This window comes from Lepus europaeus, chromosome 14 (assembly GCF_033115175.1).
Source record: "Lepus europaeus isolate LE1 chromosome 14, mLepTim1.pri, whole genome shotgun sequence".
Taxonomy (NCBI): Eukaryota; Metazoa; Chordata; class Mammalia; order Lagomorpha; family Leporidae; genus Lepus; species Lepus europaeus.
Genome location: NC_084840.1, coordinates 67,852,652 through 67,872,803, shown reverse-complemented (window position 1 = coordinate 67,872,803; position 20,152 = coordinate 67,852,652). Strand labels below are relative to the sequence as shown.

Below are 20,152 nucleotides of genomic sequence, written 5' to 3'. Positions count from 1 at the left end.
GGCCTGGGATGCAGCCAGGGGTGTGCCTTTGGACAAACACCCCAGGTCATCCTAACATCCGTGAGTCTGGGCCCACCGGGAAGGACCACCTTAAAGATCAGTTCCTCCTCCTGGGGCCCCATGAGCCACACAGTCCTCTAAGTACCCAACAGTGCTCTCTCTAAATGTAAATCTTCATCCCTCAAGTGCAGAATCCACTGAGCTCACCTCAACTCCAAGTAGTTCAGACTTGGTGACCCATTAACAAAGAAAGCTCAACAGGACGCTTGCTTACTCAGAGGTTTCCAGCACACTTTATTTTGCAGACCACTGGCCTGCGGCTCGAGGACCAACATCTGTATAAACGCCTGTAAAACGTCCGGTTAGCCTCAGTTCTGCAGGAGCCTCTCGCGCACCAGCCGCCACACACGGCTGCAGTCCAGGCGCTCGTGCAGAGGGGCTGCCTCGGTTCCCACGGGAGGGCTCGTCCAGGTAACGCCTCTTCCAGGGAGCTCCCCTTCCCTGTGACGGAGCCTTGGGCAACAAGTGGATGGGTGTGCAAGTGCAGCTCTGGTGCTGTGAGCAGGAAGTGTACAGGCCCTGGGAGAGACGCAGTGCTTTCTCCGACGACAGACACTCAGGGGCTTGGTGCCCCACGCTTCGCCTCATGGTTCACCCCCACAGGAATCCCCCCTGCTTGTTTACTGGGGGAGAATATAAGGAAGCCTCCGATTTTAAGCAAGACAGTCAACACCTGTTTAGATAGCCTATTGTTTCTAGAACTACAAAATTCAATTCAAGAAAATATAGGTCCCGTGAAAGACTTAAAAGTTTTATAAAACTAAAATCTAGTTTTTCCCGATAAATTGTACTTTAGGCAAAACCCTCCCAATGCTTCTAAAATAATACTACAAGGGGCATCTGATTATACAAGAGCAATTAAAAAAATTAAATATTTATTTGAATAACAAGTTTAAGTTCAAGCTGCAATGTTAGCAATGCCGATTTTTAACACAGATCACAAAAAGCGTGCACAAAAAAAAGGACTGGTGCCAAGGGCAAAATAATGCTAAGAATTAGGCTAAATAGCTGCTGATTTTAACAAAAGGCTTGCAGTCACTATACAAAATATAAAATGTATTAAACACTACCATCCACACAATAGTCTTTATTACTGATTATATTTAAAAATTATTTGCGTAATTATATATTGAATTGTAAATGAGTATTATACACGAACCCCCTTAAGGAAGGCAATTCCTCGTTGCACTATAGAACATCTAATTACATTGCAAAAGTATCCTTTTTTGCTGTCAACAAAAAGAAAAGAGTTAATGATGCTACTGTAAATATCAGGAAGGCTACAAAAAAAAAAAGAAATAAAATTTCTTTTTTTGTCTTCTAAGTGCTTTCCATGCAGAGTGAAGCACTTGTCTTGTTGAACTGAATGCACTATTATTGGAGAATGTCCTGGGCCAAAGAGATGCTCTTGAATAAGACTCAAAGGAACCATGCAACCCTCCTGCTGCTCAGAAGCCATCATTCTCACTTACCAATTCCGTCTTTCCAGAACGCCAGTCAAGATGCTTGAAAAAAGAGCAGGCTTCTATGATAAATACACATCAAATGAAAACACACGAACTGCTACCTGACACCACTACTGGTAACGTCTGTGCTATGTGAAAGCACCTTTAGGAAGAGCCTATGCGGCGAGAGATAAGTGTCTAAAGATTCAAAATGAATCAACAGTATTGGATAACAATATAATTCTCAACTCAGAAGCTGCCTCAAGAGTAGGTGCATCTTCAGTTAATGTAACAGGAAGAAAAGGCCATGGATTTTATTTTATTAATTGTATCCACTCACAAATCGACCTAAGGTCACCAGATGTGTAGACACAATGAGATTCTTGTTGTTGCTTATAGTCTTTAATTGAAGTGATGATAAAGGAAATAGATCTATTTAAAAACAAACTGAGTAGCTACTTCTGTCTAAATTAAGAGGTGGCACCGGGTGTGGGGTTCACGTTTTGAGTGGCCACTTGCGGTGCGACTTCGATGATCCGGGGCTTGTCTATGATCCTGGCGGTACGGTTGCCCTTCTCTACAATCCCAATAATCCATGCTTGGTGACCTTCACCATATTTGGGGGACTTTATCTCCGCACAGAACCGAGCTGCTTGCTCACGTGGTAAACAGATTAGGAGGCCTCCTGGCAAAGGAATAGAGGGACCATTAGTTGTGACACGACAAGAGCAGCTTCTCCACCTCCGTGCCTCTACAGACACTTCCCCCCAGACCAGCACCTCACTGGGCCTGCAGCAGGCTGCACCTTCCATTCAACTCAGATGCCTGGTCTATCCTGTACAGCAGCTCAGCAAGTTCTCGGTCAGCTCCACTTTCTTAAATAAAAAACACTTCTACAACAAAAACCTCAAAATGGCGAAAACAAACAATCTGTGAATGATTAACGCTACATAGAAGAAAGGTGGTTAGGGCTCCGGAACGGGAGCTACACTGAAGTCGATACAAACAACAGGATTCCTCATCTTAAACGCTCTGGCATTTTTAAAAAATTTAAGACTCATGAAAGAGTATATGCCTCCACGTACCTAAGTTCTAGTCCAGACCATCATTCCTCCAAATATTCGCCCTCTCCCACCCATCACCAGATTCTGATGTCAACAAGAACACGGGGACACTCCCACCGAAGCTGCTTAGTCCACATAGGCTGCTGGGGCCTGGAAGCCTATACACAGCAGTAGGCTGCCACAGCCACAGGGGGCTGACCTCAAAGTGGGGTCACATGCACAGACTGGACCCACACCCTTGTACCTGATGTTTCCGGGCAGGTCCCATGCATGAGGCCAAACATGTTTCCGCAGGCCTTGCTCACAGCAGCCATCTTGGCCAGCACAGGAAGGTTGTGAATCACAAACGACACCTCGTTCCTCTGCTGCTTGGCTAGGTTCTGTGCGTGGCCCAGGATCCCGAAGCCTGTGATGTCAGTGGCCGCATGTGCGTTGAACGTGTGCATCAGTCCTGCAGCTGAGAGTGCAGAGAGGCGACTGAGAAAATACATCTGCCCTTAACTCGGAATCCTGCTGCTGATCAGAAAACTCTCCCTTCCTCAGGGAGATGCCACATGAGTAGCAAAAATGCAGTATTTAAAGTCAACCAAAAACCCCAGCAAAACTCTCAAAGTGACTTACTACAATCTGAACCTCTTGGAACCCATGAGCAGCTGCAATCGAAGTGCGATGAAGTGACATTGTAGTAAACCCAAAAACCTCTAACAGGAATTATCATCTTGATGGAAGGTAAACCTGCCAAAAGCATCCTAAAATCCAAGAATGGGACTTTTGTAATTCCTGGCAGGGCGGAGCTGTGGTGTATGTAGTGGGCTAAGCCTCCACCTGCAGTGCCTCATCCCAGTTCATTTCCCAGCTGCTCCACTTCCAATCCAGCTCTCTGCTATGGCCTGGAAAGCAGTGGAAGATGGCCCAAGTCCTTGGGCTCCTGCACCCACATGGGAGACATGGAATAAGCTCCTGGCTTCGGAAAGGCCAAGCCCCAGCTATTGTGGCCATTTGGGAAGTGAACCAGCAGATGGAAACCTTTCTTTCTGCCTCTCCCTTTAACTGTAACTCCACTTCTCAAATTAAAAAAAAAATCAAGGTACTCTCCCTAAAGGTGAATTGCCTGGAAGCTTAGTTTCCTTTTCATTTTTTAATCTAAAAGACTGAATAGGCTTTCTTTTGCAGACCACTGGCCTGCAGCTCGAGGACCAACATCTGTATCAATGCCTATAAAACGGCTTTATTTTTAGGGGAGCACTTTTCGGTTGAAAGCGGGTAGAGAGCAGAGTTGCCTTCGGCTTCCAGTGCCAACATCTGGCGTCAGCGTGGTGTGCCTGCAGGTCCCACTAGCACACTACAGTGCAAGCCCATCCTTTACACCAAGGTTCACCGTGGACAGTGTCTGGCCACTCGCCAATCGACAATGACATGTATCTAACATCACAGAATCATACGGAATATCTCACTGGCCCCAAAATCCTCTGTACTCTGGCTGTTCGTCACTCCCTGGATCTTTTCACTGTCCCTGTGGTTGTCTTTTCAAGATTGTCACACAGTAGGACTCACACTGCAAGTGGCCTTTTCAGATGGGCTTCTTTCACTTCCTAACATGGATTTAAGTTCCCTCCATGCCCTTTCACGGCTAGACAGTTCTTTTCTTTTTCCTACTAAGTAATACTCCATAGTACAGATGTGACCATTTGCTTGTCTATTCAGTGACTAAAGGACATCTTGGTTGCTTCCACGTTTTGGTAATTATGAATAAGCAGGTTTTCATGTGGACACAGTTTGCAACTCCTATGGGAGTACAACTGCTGACACAAACAGTGATACTTAGTTTTCTAAGGCGAAACTGCTCTCCAAAGTGGCCAAAGAATTCTGTACTCCCACCAGCAAGACTGGGAATTGCGATTGCTCCACCTGTTTGCCAGCATTTGGTGTTTTCAGTGTTTTGGATTTTAGTCACTCTAAACATAATGGTATCTCGCTGTTTTAATCTGCATTTCCCTGATGACATTCGATGTGGAACATCTCATGGTAATTTGCCATCAGTAAAACTTTAATGAGGAGACTGTTAGTCTTTCCCCCCTACCCTTTCCCCTCCCTCCTTTTTTATTTCAGAGGGAAAGAAAGAGAGCAAGCTACCACCTCCGGGTTCACTCTCAGAATGGCTGAGGCTGGAGCTAGGCCACGGCCATTCAAACCAAACCAGGTTTCCCATGAGAGTGGCAGGGACCCAACCACTTCAGCCTCCCAGGGTCTGCATTAGCAGGAAACTACAAAAGTTTTGAAAGAGTAATAAAAATACTAAATCAAATGTACATCTGGGATAGGCACTCAGCACAGCAATTAAGACACTGCTTGGGGCCAGTGCCGTGGCTCAATAGGCTAATCCCCCGCTTGCGGCGCCGGGACCCCAGGTTCTAGTCCCGGTTGGGGCACCAAATTCTGTCCCGGTTGCCCCTCTTCCATTCCAGCTCTCTGCTATGGCCCGGGAAGGCAGTGGAGGATGGCCCAAGTGCTTGGGCCCTGCACCCGCATTTGAGATCAGGAGAAGCACCTGGCTCCTGGCTTCAGATCAGTGCGGTGCACCGGCCGCAGCGGTCATTGGGGGATGAACCAACGGAAAAGGAAGACCTTTCTCTCTGTCTCACTGTCAACTCTGCCTGCACCCCCCCCCCAAAAAAAAAAAAAAAAAGACACTGCTTGGGACACATGCAGTCCCATTTCACAGTGCCTGGGTCTGAGTCTCAGCTCCACTTCCAATCCCAGCTTCCTGCTAATGCACACCCTAGGAGGCAGCAGGTGAAGGCTCAAGCACTGTGTTCCAGGCGCCCAGCTTTGGTCTGGCCCAATCCCAGCTATTGTGGGCATCTGAGAGTGAACCAATCGATGGGAGATGATCTTTGTCTTTTGAACAAATAAAAAAATTATTTTTGGAAGGTAGGACTATGGAAAACTTTCTCTCCCAATTTCTAAAAACTTCTCTATGATCAGTATATAATACTTTTTTAAAAAAGATTGTTTTTTAAAGATTTACTTATTTTATTTGAAAGACCTATACAGAGAGGGAAAGGGAGAGAGAGATCTTCCATCTGCTGGTTCACTCTCCAAATGATGGCATCAGCCAGGACTAGTTTTGGGTCAGGCCAAAACCAGGAGCCAGGAGCTTCCACCAGGTCTCCCACATGAATGCAGAAGCCCAGGGACTTGGGCCATTTTCTACTTCTTTCTCAGGTGCATTAGCAGTGAGATGGACTGGAAGTGGAGCAGCCAGATCTTGAACCGATGCTGATATGGGATGCCGGTGCTGAGGGTGGTGGCTTAACCCGTACTGCCACAATGCTGGCCCTACTATATAATTCTTTTATAGCAAAAAAAAAAAAAAAACAAAAAAAGAGAGATAAGACACATTAAAAAGTTTTTAAGATGCAGTGCACCATGGTATATTATGCTGTACAACTCTTTGGAAAACAACTTGGCACCACCTAGAAAGGCTGACCTTTTGCATGTGTATCACAAGGCCTGGCCAAGCAAATTCACAGCAGTAACCCAAATGTCCATATGTCAGTCATACAGCAAAAAACTATACAGTGGTGAAAATGAATGAACTATAGCTACACACAACAGGGGACATTAGATGGTGGCTGAAACATAAAAAATGCCGAACTAATTTACTGTTTAAGGACACAAATCTATACACTATTGTGTGTGTGTGTGTGTGTGTGTGTGGTTTTTTGATACACAGAGAGCAAGCAGACCCGATCTGCTGGATCATTCCTCAAATGTCTACAATGACTGGGACTGGGCTCAGGAGAAGCTGAGAGACAGGAACTCAATCCACGTCTCCCACATGCTTGGCCAAGAACCCAATGATTTGAGACATGAAGTGCTGTCTCCCAGGGTCTGTAGGAAGCGGGAGTTAGGAGATGGAGTCTGGCAACAAACCCAGACACCCTGATGGGGCACATGGGAGTCTTACCTGCTATTTTCAATGTCTACCACTGCTAAGCATATTTTTTTTTTTTTTTTTTTTTGACAGGCAGAGTTAGACAGTGAGAGAGAGAGAGAGAAAGAGAAAGGTCTTCCTTCTGTTGGTTCACCTCCCAAATGGCCACTATGGCCAACGCGCTGTGCCAATCCAAAGCCGGGAGCCAGGTACTTCCTCCTGGTCTCCCATGCGGGTGCAGGGCCCAAGGACCTGGGCCATCCTCCACTGCACTCCCGGGCCACAGCAGAGAGCGGGACTGGAAGAGGAGCAACCGGGACAGAATCTGGCACCCCAACCAGGACTAGAAGCCGGGGGTACTGGCACCGCAGGCGGAAGACTAGCCTAGTGAGCCGCGGCACCGGCCTACTAAGCATATTTTTAAGAAAAAAGAGAATAAACACAAGATTCAGCAGGTAACCATAAGCAAGGATGCAGGAGATGTATTGGGAGTGTGCAGTATCTCTGAGCTTCTGACTCCAGGTCCTGCTGCTCACACACAACAGTTGGCCATCAGTGTTGCACTGTCATGCCTTAACCACTGCACTTGTTTGATAAGATGACTTTGTATCTATTCAGTATCTAATAGAAGCTTTTAGTAAGGGGGAAAGGCAGATGTTGAAAGAAACCTTTTACATTTCTAAAGTAACTTTAAAATCAGAATTATCTCAAGAAGTCAACTGAGGAAATGTTTTCTTTTCTTGAAGGGACAAGATTTTTAAAAATTTCATCTTCAAGTGTTGTTTTTCAATAACTTTATTTATGTAAAGTGAACAAATTTCCCGTATTTCATATGTACAAATTTAGGAGCACAGTGATACTTCCCACCCTATTCCTCCTCCTCTTTCTTCATGTTTCTTCAAAGTTCCTACAAAGGATGCCATACCCCCCACACCCTGTTCTTGGACAATGTACGTTATCTTTTAATTCCATGTTTCCACAAACTTTTTCAAGCCTCCTGGTAGAGCATGCAGTTAATAAGAAGAAAAACTATGATTTCCAGAAGAGAAATCATCTCAATTTCCATCCTAAATGCTGGTCTGCTTCCAACTCATTTACCTGGAGCAGCCCACCAGTGCTTTCCACAAACAGTTGCTCTGGCCTCCAGAGGTTAGGACTTCAGGAGACGCACGAGAAGGGCTTCCTTCTTGTCTGTCCCACGTGCACCTGAAGGCCAGTAAGGACCCTGAGCGGCATCAAGCACTTCCCTTGGTGAGCTTTTCTCCAACAAGTCACATGACACACGACCATTTCCACTGAGGATGCACCATGTTTTAGATTCCCGCCAGAGGGCCACAGAACTACAAGCAGCTACCAGGTGCAGAAGGTCTGTAGTCACTGGCCAAGTCTGGCCCATGGCTGGTTGCCAGCTAAGAATTTCTCTTTGCAAGTTTAAAGAGTTGTGGAGAAAAGTGTAATCTGTATGTATGCACCTGAGAGAACACATGGCAGACAAGCCTCAAGTGTTCACCATAGTGGCCCACGAGGGCTCCACTCATACCTGTTCTGTTGAGTCTGGCCATATTCATCATCGCCTCCTGGTATGCCAGCTCCACGTCTTCTTGGGTGACCACTAGTTTAATTTTATTCCATTTTTCAGGCTAAACATACCAGCAGAGGTGAGGAAGACAAGAGGGGGAGATGTGATGAATCTCTGAAACTCTGACGAAGAACAGCTCTTCTGAGTCACCTATGCTGGGTGTTTTAGGGATCTTACTGTGTACAGAAAATTAAATGCTGTGAGGTTCCAGCAACAAAGTCGCCTGAGACGCCTGCTGCAACTTGCTCCTCTTTCCCTCGTGATTAACAAGCTTTGAGGTTCCCTGGTTCTCCTTCATTAAACTGACAGCTTTCATTTTCCGTGTTAATGTGCACTGAATTTGGGAGTTAAGTCGTCTCAGTGGACAAAATGAAAGCAGCTCCTACTGCACGTGCATGGAGGGCGGCCCTGGGTGACGCAAAAGAACATCACAGCAGGGACAAAACTTTCAAAATACCTAGCACCACGGTGCTGGCTTCCCGGCCCTGACTCACGCCTGCCCTCATCTTAGCCCTCTGCCCCGCAGCCATCGCCGTCGCTCTCCTAGAAGGAACAAGTATTCTGACTTGGCTGGCTCAGGAGAGAGAAGAATGTGGATGGCAGCTTTAGAGAATTTCTCTACTCTGCCATATCCAGGTGACAGACAACAAAAAATTATTTATTACTCTTTTTCAACAGTTTCTCAGGACTACTGGTCGTTTCAGTTGATAGTTGCAGAAATTAAACACATGATATGTGAGAACATATCACAATCTTATTAATTTGACTTGTTACTGTACAGCAATGAAAAAAAATTCGCAGTATGATTATAGCTCACTGGAAAAAAATGACTCAGGAGAAATATCCTAGGCTAGATTCATTCTGCATGTGAAATTTATTTATTTTAATGTTTATTTATTTCAGTGTTGAGTTACTAACCAGTATAAAGACAAATATTCCACAGAAAATAACCTCAAACTCAGAACTAAAATTATTTGTCAATAATGCTGGCCTTATTTATACCCTAAACATCTCACTTTCCACAAATCCTCCTCCATATTACTTTAGGGATGTTTAACATGTGAAAGACGAAGCTGCCTCAGCATCAAAGAAGCAGACGCAGCTAATGCCCAAATCTCAAATCCTGGGAGAACATCTTGGAAACCCCAGTCTGGGCTGCACCTACTTCAAGGATCCAAAACAGGAAACACTTATAAAAATATAGGCAATTCTGAGGATCTTAAAGAGGCCTTGACTGATAGTAAATTCCTTGGGAGTAAAACAAAAGACCTTCATTTTCAAAACCCTCTGACAGAAATTACCACAACCCCAAAAACTTCACAGACTCCCCCATCACAAGCAAAGATTCACTCACAATATCCAGCCACTGGTGCACGGCAACAGCAACTTGTGTCCCCAGGGGTTTCGTCAACACCAGCACGTCCCCTGGTACTGCATTATCTGGCCTGAAAAAAGGAAAAGGGTATATTCTAGTCACTCCAACCAATGAGATAAACTCATTATTATTAAAATGGGGGAAACAAGGGTCAGCATCGTGGCACAGCAGGTTAAGCCACTGCCCACAACACCCCATATGAGTCGAATTTCAGATGAATGCCAGTTTGAGTTCCAGCTGCTTCACTTCTTAAAGCTCCCACACGGGTGCAGGGGCCCAAGGACTTGGGTCATCTTCTACTGCTTTCCCAGGCCATAGCAGAGAGCTGGATCAGAAGTAGAGCAGCTGGGACTCGAACTGGCATCCATATGGGATGCTGGCACTACAGGTAGCAGCTTTACTTGCTACGCCGAAGTGCGGGCCCCTGCTCCACTTCTGATCCAGTTCCCTGCTAAAGACCCAGGAAAGCAGTGAAAGATGGCCTAAATGTTTGGGCCCCCGCCACCCATGTGGGAGACCCAGATGGAGTTCCAGGCTCCTGGTTTCAACCTGGCCCAGCACTGGGCTGTTGTGGCCATCTGGGGAGTGAACCAGTAGATGGAAGATCTCTCTTTCTTTCCGTAACTCTGCCTTTCAATTAAGAGAAGGAAGCGAGGGAGGGAGGGAGGGAGGGAGGGGAAAGAAGGAAGGAAAGTGAAGAAGGAAGGAAGGAAGGAAAGGAAAGAAGGAAGAGAAAGAAGGAGGGGCCGGCACTGTGGCGCAGCAGGCTAAAGCCCTGGCCTGAAGCGTCCGCATCCCACATGGGCGCCGGTTCTAGTCCCGCTTGCTCCATTTCCAATCCAACTCTCTGCTATGGCCTGGGAAAGCAGTAGAAGAGCCCTCCTTGGGCCCCTGCACCCGCGCGGGAGACCCGAAGAAGCTCCTGGCTTCAGATCAGCACAGCTCCGGCCGTTGCAGCCATCTGGGGAGTGAACCAGCGGATAGAAGACCTCTCTCTCTGTCTCTACCTCTCGAACTCTGCCTTTCAAATAAATAAAATAAATCTTAAAAAAAAGAAAGGGGTGAGGGAGAAAATGGGAGAGTCTCACAGATTTTTAACATATGGGCAGTTACCAGCTAGAATTAAAAAAGAAAATGTACCAAGTAGCAAACCATTCAGCTTTCAAAGGTTTCAGGGAGCCCACATTTCCTGTCAGCCAGGGACAGGTGTGTGTGATTTTCATTACAGTCCCTGCTGGAGTCCAACATGATAAACATTCCTTGCGAAGATCACTTATATGGCAGACTTGGGTGGGATTTTCCAGGCTATGGAATTTGGCTGGAATCAGTGGGTCTGCATCCAGGTTCTCAAACTCATACCAACCAATAATGAGTTTCCCATTTGGCACCCCGACTCAGTGGGTGGTCGCATAAAGACAGAGGCAAATATTAAAAAGTCTGCCCTATGGGGCTGACACCATGGCGCAGGTTAATCTTCTGCCTGCGGCGCCGGCATCCCATATTGGCGCCGGTTCTAGTCCCGGCTGCTCCTCTTCCAATCCAACTCTCTGCTGAGGCCTGGGAAAGCAGTAGAAGATGGCCCAAGTGCTTGGGCCTCTGCACCCACGTGGGAGACCGGGAAGAAGCACCTGGCCCCTGGCTTTGGATTGGCATAGCTCCGGCCGTTGCACCCATTTGGAGAGTGAACCAACAGACAAAAGACCTTTCTCTCTGTCTCTCCCTCTCACTATCTCTAACTCTACCTCTGAAATAAATAAATAAAAAGAAAAAAAAAAGAAAGCCTGCCCTACAAAGACAAGACGGCCTCAAAGATGTCTAGCGTATTTTTTTTTTTTTTTTTGGACAGGCAGAGTGGACAGTGAGAGAGAGACAGAGAGAAAGGTCTTCCTTTGCCGTTGGTTCACCCTCCAATGGCCGCCGCGGCCGGCACACCGCGCTGATCCGATGGCAGGAGCCAGGTGCTTCTCCTGGTCTCCCATGGGGTGCAGAGCCCAAGGACTTGGGCCATCCTCCACTGCACTCCCTGGCTACAGCAGAGAGCTGGCCTGGAAGAGGGGCAACCAGGACAGAATCCGGTGCCCCGACCGGGACTAGAACCCGGTGTGCCGGCGCCGCAAGGCGGAGGATTAGCCTAGTGAGCCGCGGCGCCGGCCGATGTCTAGCGTATTTTAAAAGCTCATCTAAGTTGAGAACCATACTCCAAAACCAATACCTTGCTCCCTATTTCAACCTGCAATATTTATATTACACATTCAGTTTTCAAAAATATAATTGAGATGTCATACAAGACACTTAATTTCCAAAAATAGATCTTAACACATGAATATCTTTTAGTTTTTTTTTTTTAAGATCTCTTCTAAGACTCAACAGGAATGAAGTTACTGAGGCTATGATTCGTAACTTCATGCATTTTTTTTTTTTTAAGATTTTATTTATTTGATAGGCAGAGTTACAGAGAGAGGCAGAGACAGAGAAAGAGGTCTTCCATCTGCTGGTTCACTCCCCGGGTGGCTGCAACGGCCGGAGCTGCGCCGATCCAAAGCCAGGAGCTTCTTCCAGGTCTTCCACGTGGGTGCAGGGGCCCAAGGACTTGGGCCATCTTCTACTGCTTTCCCAGGCCATAGTAAAGAGCTGGATTGGAAGAGGAGCAGCTGGGACTAGATCCAGGGCCCATATGGGATGCCAGTGCTTCCAGCCAGGGTATTAATCCGCTGCGATACAGCACTGGCCCCTCTTCATGTACTTTTTTAAAAAGATTTATTTATTTATTTACTTAAAGGTAGAGTTACAGACAGAGAGAGGGAGAGACAACGGCTAGAGTTGGACTGATTTGAAGCCAGGAGTTTCTTCTGGGTCTCCCACTCGGGTGTGCAGATACCCAAGCACTTGGGCCATCTTCTACTGCTTCTGCATGCCATTAGGAAAGAGCTGGATTAGAGGAGGAGCAGCTGAGACACAAACCAGTGTCCATATAGCCCACAGGCAGAGGCTTAAGCTACTATGCCACAGCACTGGCCCCATGAATATCTTTCAATTCTGATTCAGTGGTACCTTAAAGCTGGTATGTTTTTTTTTTGACAGGCAGAGTGGACAGTGAGAGAGAGAGACAGAGAGAAAGGTCTTCCTTTTGCCGTTGGTTCACCCTCCAATGGCCGCCGCGGTAGCGCGCTGCGGCCGGCGCACCGCGCTGATCCGATGGCAGGAGCCAGGTGCTTCTCCTGGTCTCCCCATGGGGTGCAGGACCCAAGGACTTGGGCCATCCTCCACTGCACTCCCTAGCCACAGCAGAGAGCTGGCCTGGAAGAGGGGCAACCGGGACAGGATCGGTGCCCCGACCGGGACTAGAACCCGGTGTGCCGGCGCCGCAAGGCGGAGGATTAGCCTGTTGAGCCACGGCGCCGGCCTAAAGCTGGTATGTTTTGCACTTCACTGGCTACTTGCAACCTATGAATTCACAACAAGTAGTAAAGTATAATAAAACCAGTAGGTTATTTTTAAGTTTATGGACAGTATTTGGCAAAAGGTAATCATGTGTATAGGCTCATTCACCTTTTACAAAGAAAACAAATACCCTGCTGGTAAAATTCCACTGAAGCTTTACAAAAAAAAAAATCCTTTATTTGAAAGGCTGAACAATAGAGGAGAGACAGAGATCTTCCATTCACTGCTGAACTCCCCAAATGGCTACAACAGCCACGTCTTGGGTCAGCCAAAATCAGGAGCCAGGAGCCCTCTCCCAGTTTCCCAGGGATGGCAGCTGTATAAGTACGTTAGGCCATCTTCTGCTGCTTTCCCAGGCACATGAGCAGGGAGCTGATGGGCAGCAGAGCAGTCAGGACTCAAATCAGTGCTCTGATGTGGGATGTATGGGATGCCAGCTGTCACTGCTGACAGCTTAACCTGCTGTGCCACAACGCTGGCCCTGAATCACCTTTAGTCATTTTCCTCTCTACTTAGTATAGAGTTGGTCTTCTGTATATAAAGTGAATTAAAAACGAATCTTAGTGAAGAAAGGAATGGAAGAGGAGTAGGAAGTGGGATGGGAGTGTGGGAGGGTGCAAATGGGGGGAAGAACCACTATATTCCTAAAAGATGTACATATAAAATTTGTATTGATTAAATAAATAAAAACCTTTAAAAAAATCACTTTTCTCTCTCCAATTTTTTGCTATCACTAAGTCCTTTTTCTACCAGAGAGATGGAATGGTAACAGAGGTAGATCTAAGTGAAAAACTGAATAACTAATGACATAAAATAAATATCAGGAAAATAAAATTTTGACATAAGTGAATTGCAAGATCCTTCAGAGGAAAGCTGTCAGATACTGGCCTTAAAAGGAGTTTCGATCAACTAAAGAATGAGAAAAAGATATGAATACGTGAAAAATAATGTTAAACTTACAGATCAGCTCAGAGCAAGAAACCTGCTAACACACCGTAGTGGTTGGGACATGGGGAAAGCAGCATGCTCACTCACTGTGGGTGGAACATAGACTGGAAACAACCAGCAAAATGAGAAGACACATACCATTCTGACCTAGTGATCCTGTTTGCGGAACTTTCTCAAGAGATTCATGTATGCACGGTCATTAGACTAAATGGAAGTAACCTAAAAGTCAACAGTAGAATGATTAAAAATACATGAGCCTGGCAAACAGCAGGCGAGGGAACCTGGTGGCCCAGGTGCGGCCTTAGCCCTGTGGAACCCTTCAGACCACTTGAATTTGAATCATGAACATAGCACCTCTAAATATCTATTCAGAAACAAAATAAAGGGAATTCCTGTTTCCTTCAAAAAATAAAATAGGCTGGTTTCCCTTAAAACACACAGAAAGTAACAATTTGTGTTGAAACACATTTTTCCAAAGAAGATAAAGTAATGGCTAAACACACATCAATAAAATGGCCAACATGACTGGCCATCAGGGACATACAAATCATAGCCACGATGTGGTCCCACAGCCAGCAGGATGGCTCAAATCAGACAAGGAATAAAGCAGGCAGTGGGGGGAGGTGGGAACTGCAGCTGGAAGTGTGAAATGGGAAAGCCACTTCCAAAATCAGTTAAGCTGTTCCTAAGGTTAAACAGAGTTTCCGTGCGACCCAGCAATCCTTAGCAACACACTTCAGAGAAGTGGAACTTGAGTCCATGCCTAAGAAACCGCCTCTGAGTGCTCACGGCAGCAGCGTCCATCACAGGCGGGAACAACTCTGAGGTCCACATTCCTACAACAGAGTGCTGAGCCAGAAGAAGAGGAAGCAGGAAGATCAGCGCTACAACATGGATGAAACACACTAAACTCCTTTTCAGGCCTGAGAACACCATGCTACCTGAGTGAAAGAGGCCAACGCAAAATGTCACACCTCACGTGAGTCCACTGATATGAATGCCCAAAGATCAGTGATTGCCAGAGGATGGGCAGGGAAGGAGGAGGGGAGCAGAGTGACCACTAATGCAGCCAAGGCTTCTTTTAGGGGTGCACGTTCTCAAATTTGATAGTGGTGAAACGGGCAGAGTCTGGCCAATACTACAAACAATGAATTAAATGTTAGGTGAAATTCTATGTGAATTATACATCAACAAGAAAAAAATCTCAATAATTTTTTTTTATTTGACAGGTAGAGTTATAGACAGTGAGAGAGAGACAGAGAGAAAGGTCTTCCTTCCGTTGGTTCACCCCCAAATGGGCGCTACGGCTGGCACTGCGCCAATCCGAAGAAAGGAGCCAGGTGCTTCTCCTGGTCTCCCATGCGGGTGCAGGGGTACAAGCACTTGGGCCATCCTCCACTGCACTCCTGGGCCACAGCAGAGAGCTGGACTGGAAGAAGAGCAGCTGGGACTAGAACCGGCGCCCATATGGGATGCCAGCGCCGCAGGTGGAGGGTTAACCAAGTGAGCCACGGTGCCAGCCCCAAATCTCAATAATTTTTAAGAACACAATTGACATGTTCCACAAAATGGACGGGCCTTAAAAATGTTAGGCTAATGGAACAAAGATTTAAATGTAAGACCTGAAACTACAACTCTACCAGAAATAAACAGGAGAAACACTTCAAGTCCTGGCTAGGGAATGCATTTCTGGATCAGATCACAAAAGCACAGGCAACAAAAACAAATAGGATTATATCAAACTAAGGAGCTTCTGCACAGCAAACAGTGAAGACAACTTACGGAAGAGGAGAAAATGTTTGCAAAGTATGCATCTGACAAAGGGTTAATATCCAAAACACATGAGAATCTCAAAAGCTCAGCAAAAAAGCAATCCAGTTTGGAAATGTGTAAAGGGCCTGAATTTCTCAAAAGAAGAAAAACAAATGGCCAACAAATACATGAAAAAGTGCTCAGTATCACTAGCCACGAAGGAAATGCAGATCAAAACCACCAGGAGATATCACCTCACCCTGTTAGAATAGCTATTATGAAAGAGAAAAATACCAAAGGTTGGCTGGCAAGGATTGGAGAAAGAGGATCTTCCATACTATTGATGGGAATGCAAATTAACTCAACTTTAATGGAGAACAACATGAATGTTCCTCTAAAAACTACAAAGCTACCAAAGTCCACCTTTATCACTTCTGCGAATATACCCAAAGGAAGTGAAGTCAGCATACCACAGACACCTGCCTTCCCGTGTTCACTGCAGCACTATTCACATGAGCCAACATATGGGGACAATGTGGGTGTCCTTCAATGAAGAAATGAATTTAAAACATGTGGTATGCACACAGTGGAATATTATTCAGCCACAAAAAAGAACGAAATCCTGACATTTCACAGCAGAGTGGACAGAATTGGATATCATCATGTTAAGTGAAATAAGTCAGACACAAAAGACCAACAAAACATTTGTTCTCTCTCATGTGGAGGAGTAAAAAAGAAAAAAAATATTGCAACTACAAGCTGGGAAGGTGGGGCAGGAGACAGAGGTAAGTTCGTGTTCAAACAGAAGCTTGTTTCATGGCATAAGAGGGTGACTGTAATTCACAATAATGTCTCGGAGGAGAGGAGATGGTAGGCTCCAGACATAAAGGTAAGGAGAAGGAAAGGCAGGTTGCCTGGCTTGAGTGGTTTATGCCATGTTTCCATGCTGAAATATTGCACTGCACCCCATAAAAATGGACATGGCAAATAAACCGAACGTTTTCAACAATAAAATGGAATTTCAAATAAGTATACACATTACACTAAACACAAAGCCAGGCTGGTAGTGAAAGAGTAGGGGAATGACAGCTCAGGGGATGGGCTTCCCACGGGGGTGATGAAAATGCTCTAAAACCCACTCTGGTGGGGGTCGTCTAACTCTGCAGATACACCAAGGTTACTGAAACAGACACGACAAACCGGTGCGCTGCGTGGTGAGGGAGGAGAGGAGAAAGGAGGGAAACAGCCAGGTAGTGTGGAACAAAAATTAACTCACATGATAAATTCATTGGGCTGGCAGACAGTTGTGGCGACTCCTCCCAAAACGATCCAGGGGTTTAACACTGTTTGGCCACCTGTTACTGACGTTCCTGCTTCCTCTGCTGCATCTTTGAAACCCTGTATAATTAGGGGCATCACTTTATCCCTCTCCTAAGGTTTAAAAGGACATAAATGAAAAGTCAAATAATTTTATTCAAAACCCAGAAAATACAGTTCCACACTTGCAGTCATAAAAAAATTATACAATCCTAAAGGAAGTCCTGAAAGTTTGTAGACAGGGCGGGGTTTATGGAACAAAAGCTAGGGAATACTCCACATTTTACACAGTTTATCAAAAGCTGGAAGATATTCTAGGTTACAACATAAATGAAACCATGACAACAGAAGAGGAAAACCTGTGTGAGCTGTCCACAAGGACTGGCCTTAAGTCCGATGACCATTAGAAGTCAGCCCTAATGGTCCTTCTGAACCCCAAGACTAGCTTACTATGTACGTGGCACTCAGCCTTGGAGTGGGCTTACAGCTCACCAAGGACTGTGCAGACTGGCAGAGGGCTGTGATGGTAACGTATACCCACCAAGCCCTCGCTGAGACCACCGCGTACAACCACGGACCAAAGCACACATGGCGAGGGCAGAAAGGAACCCACTGAAAACTGAGGTTTTTCCAAGGCAGGTCACTGTCTTGTGCATGTTTTGGACAAAAGTTAAACACCTGTCAAAAATAATCTAAATGGCAACAGAGCTCTGATTCAAAGAACAGGTAGAGCAGGGTAGCAGGGACACAGACACCGCCAGTTGATGACATGAACACATGTGACAGCCCCAGTCCTCATGACTGTCCACACCAGTAACAGCCCAGCCAGCGACACTAAGGGTACCTGGCCCTTCAGGGACCTTATGTTCTGGGTCTGTAGGGTAGACCCAATTCACAGACTGGCACTAAGGCACTCTTACCATGGCCTAAGTTTTATTAACACAGACACAGAAAAATGTCTTGGTCTCAGTCTACCTAAGAGCTGCAAAAGGAGCAGGTGGTAAGAATGACAAGATGAATTGGCCAGACTCTCACTGAATTTGTTGGTAATTTGCCAAACAGTGGCGAGTCATCAGGAGTACTGGAAGCCACATGGCCTGAGCTCCTCACTCTCCAGATGGGAAACCAAGTGTACCCAAGTCGAGGGACGTGCCCGCGCCAACACCGACCAGCAAGCGGCCGAGGGCCCTGCTACTTACCCTGTCAGTCATTTTATTGCTGACTGCGAGGAGCATCAGCATGTTGTCACACTCCGTGACCCCCATGGCATAGAGGTCGCTGAGGACGTTGGCACATGCTATCCTGCCCTGGGAAGAGAGGGGAAAGGTGAGAAAGGACAACTGGGGATGTTCAGTCTAAGCCCACAGGGTAGCTGCCAAGGAGTGCTGGGGCAGCGGGATGGGCCATGGGTCGCCCAGTTACTGCCGCTCCACCCCAGGGCCACCACGCCCTCCGGCACTCCCATCACCACCTCTGCTTTCTTATGCAGCACCCAACACATTTCCATGCTTCCCCATGCTGAGTATGAGGAGGTCGAAACTTGTTCAGGGGAGAACACCCAGCAGAGAGGCATGGGGAGGACGGAGGGTCTGGAAGGAAGTGACAGAGCAAATCTGCAAACAGCTGTCCTACAGGAACTGGGACCAGCCGCTAATGCTACACGGAGCCTACAAAATGTTGACTCTACTGCTTGCAGAGGATCTGGTATATAAACACATACTTTACATTTTGTAGCCTTTTTTCAAGGCTGTAAGAGACACACAGGAAAATTAACTTGCTTGAGAATAAAGCAAACAACAAAAAAAGTAGCAGCAGCAGAAGAAATTAAAAAAAAAAAAAAAAAAAAACTCCAGGGCTGAAGTGAGACCGTTTTCTAAAGAAGAAGAGAAGTATTTCCCAATAAACTGTATCATTTTATTAAGAACTTTAAAATAGTATTCAACGGAACTGTGACAATAAACATTTTTTATTGCCATGGGAAATTTTTTATATGTAAGTTGCCATTGTCTAACATCATTTTGTCTGAAAAGTAAGGAGAATCAAAGTCCAAAGCAGTATTATCATTAGCAGTGGTTGTCCAACTGCTAGGGTCCTGGCAGACTGGCAGTGCAGCTCAGTAGCTTCCCGCCGCCCCACTTTCAGCATCACCAGGCCCCATCTCCAAGGCCAATGGGCGGTGTGCAAGTGGGAATGCAGTGCAGGACAGCAGCCGTTTACCGCCCCTTCCAGTTCTGGCTGCTTTTTCTCACAAATGCTTGTAAGAGATGCTAGAAAAGAAGAATGAATTTTGTTCTTTTGGTTCTAGCCACCCATGCCACCTAGTCTGATGGGATAGCTGTCCGGTCTCCGAGAGCACAGCTAGAGAACAGACGGACATACAGAGGGCATCCAGGTTTGTAATAACCTGTTTATCTGTCACCAGCACCACAGAGTAGAACCTCCTCCCATTTAGCCACCTCGTGCCCGAAGCTCTCAGGCGTGCAGCTTGAGCCCAGGGTCCTTGCCAAATAGAAAGGACATCTGGTATTTTACAACAAAAAGGACACTCTCAATGCCTTCACTGACCCCTCTTAGCTGGTATAGAGGTAGGGTTAAAGGTTGGGCACATTAAAGGGTTCCTAGCTACAACCATGCAATGAAAAATCAGGAAATGTATCTAAAGCATAGCACAATCAGTAGCAAGGAACTTTACTTCAGTAGCCAAATACATCTCACACAGCAGCATACAACACAGAGGTGGGCAGGTGTATGAGTAGGTGGGCAGAAGGAAGTGCGATATCCAAATTCATGTTCAAGAAACTTAACGGACATGAGATAGATGCTCAGCTGCTTTATTTCGGGGAGGCAACATTTAGGATCACTCCTATTACCCAGTGCAGCACTATCTCTGGCATGAATTAATAATTTCAAAGAAAGAAAGATACAAGGAAAGAAGGAAGGAAACAATAAAACCCAGAGACGCAGGTACAAGGCCCAGCCACAATCGAATACCAAACGAGTTAAGAGCTCCAGTTACAAAAAACAATCAGGTCAAACTTACCATCATGTAAGGGTCGTCTACGATAGGGTAAATGTAATCCGTGGTCTGAACCAAGGAGAGCCCACCGTGCCTCAAAGGAATGACACAAGTATCCATTCCAATGCCTGTGAAGACGCAAGTCGTCAGCATCCAAAAACAGACCAGGAGAGCCATTTTCTCTTACACTGGCAGTGCTGTGAACAGGAAGAGCTCTG

The 20,152-nt window shown here is 46.2% G+C and overlaps 1 protein-coding gene across 5 annotated transcripts in view; it reads right to left on the bottom strand.

Moving 5' to 3' along the window:
- Nucleotides 1–1,144: 1,144 nt before the first annotated feature.
- Nucleotides 1,145–20,152, bottom strand: part of SEPHS1 (selenophosphate synthetase 1) — a 30,333-nt gene continuing 11,325 nt past the window's right edge. For 3 of the 5 annotated variants that reach the window (XM_062210877.1, XM_062210878.1, XM_062210876.1), the window contains 7 exons: nucleotides 19,959–20,062; nucleotides 18,118–18,225; nucleotides 16,878–17,032; nucleotides 9,440–9,530; nucleotides 8,047–8,146; nucleotides 2,814–3,026; nucleotides 1,145–2,190 (listed from right to left, as the gene is read on the bottom strand). In XM_062210877.1, the coding sequence (XP_062066861.1) occupies nucleotides 1,976–2,190; nucleotides 2,814–3,026; nucleotides 8,047–8,146; nucleotides 9,440–9,530; nucleotides 16,878–17,032; nucleotides 18,118–18,225; nucleotides 19,959–20,062 (986 nt within the window). In that variant the 3' untranslated portion in view covers nucleotides 1,145–1,975. Of the gene's footprint in view, nucleotides 2,191–2,813; nucleotides 3,027–8,046; nucleotides 8,147–9,439; nucleotides 9,531–16,877; nucleotides 17,033–18,117; nucleotides 18,226–19,958; nucleotides 20,132–20,152 lie in introns of all 5 variants that reach the window. The other 2 variants (XM_062210879.1, XM_062210880.1) reach the window with 2 other exon arrangements.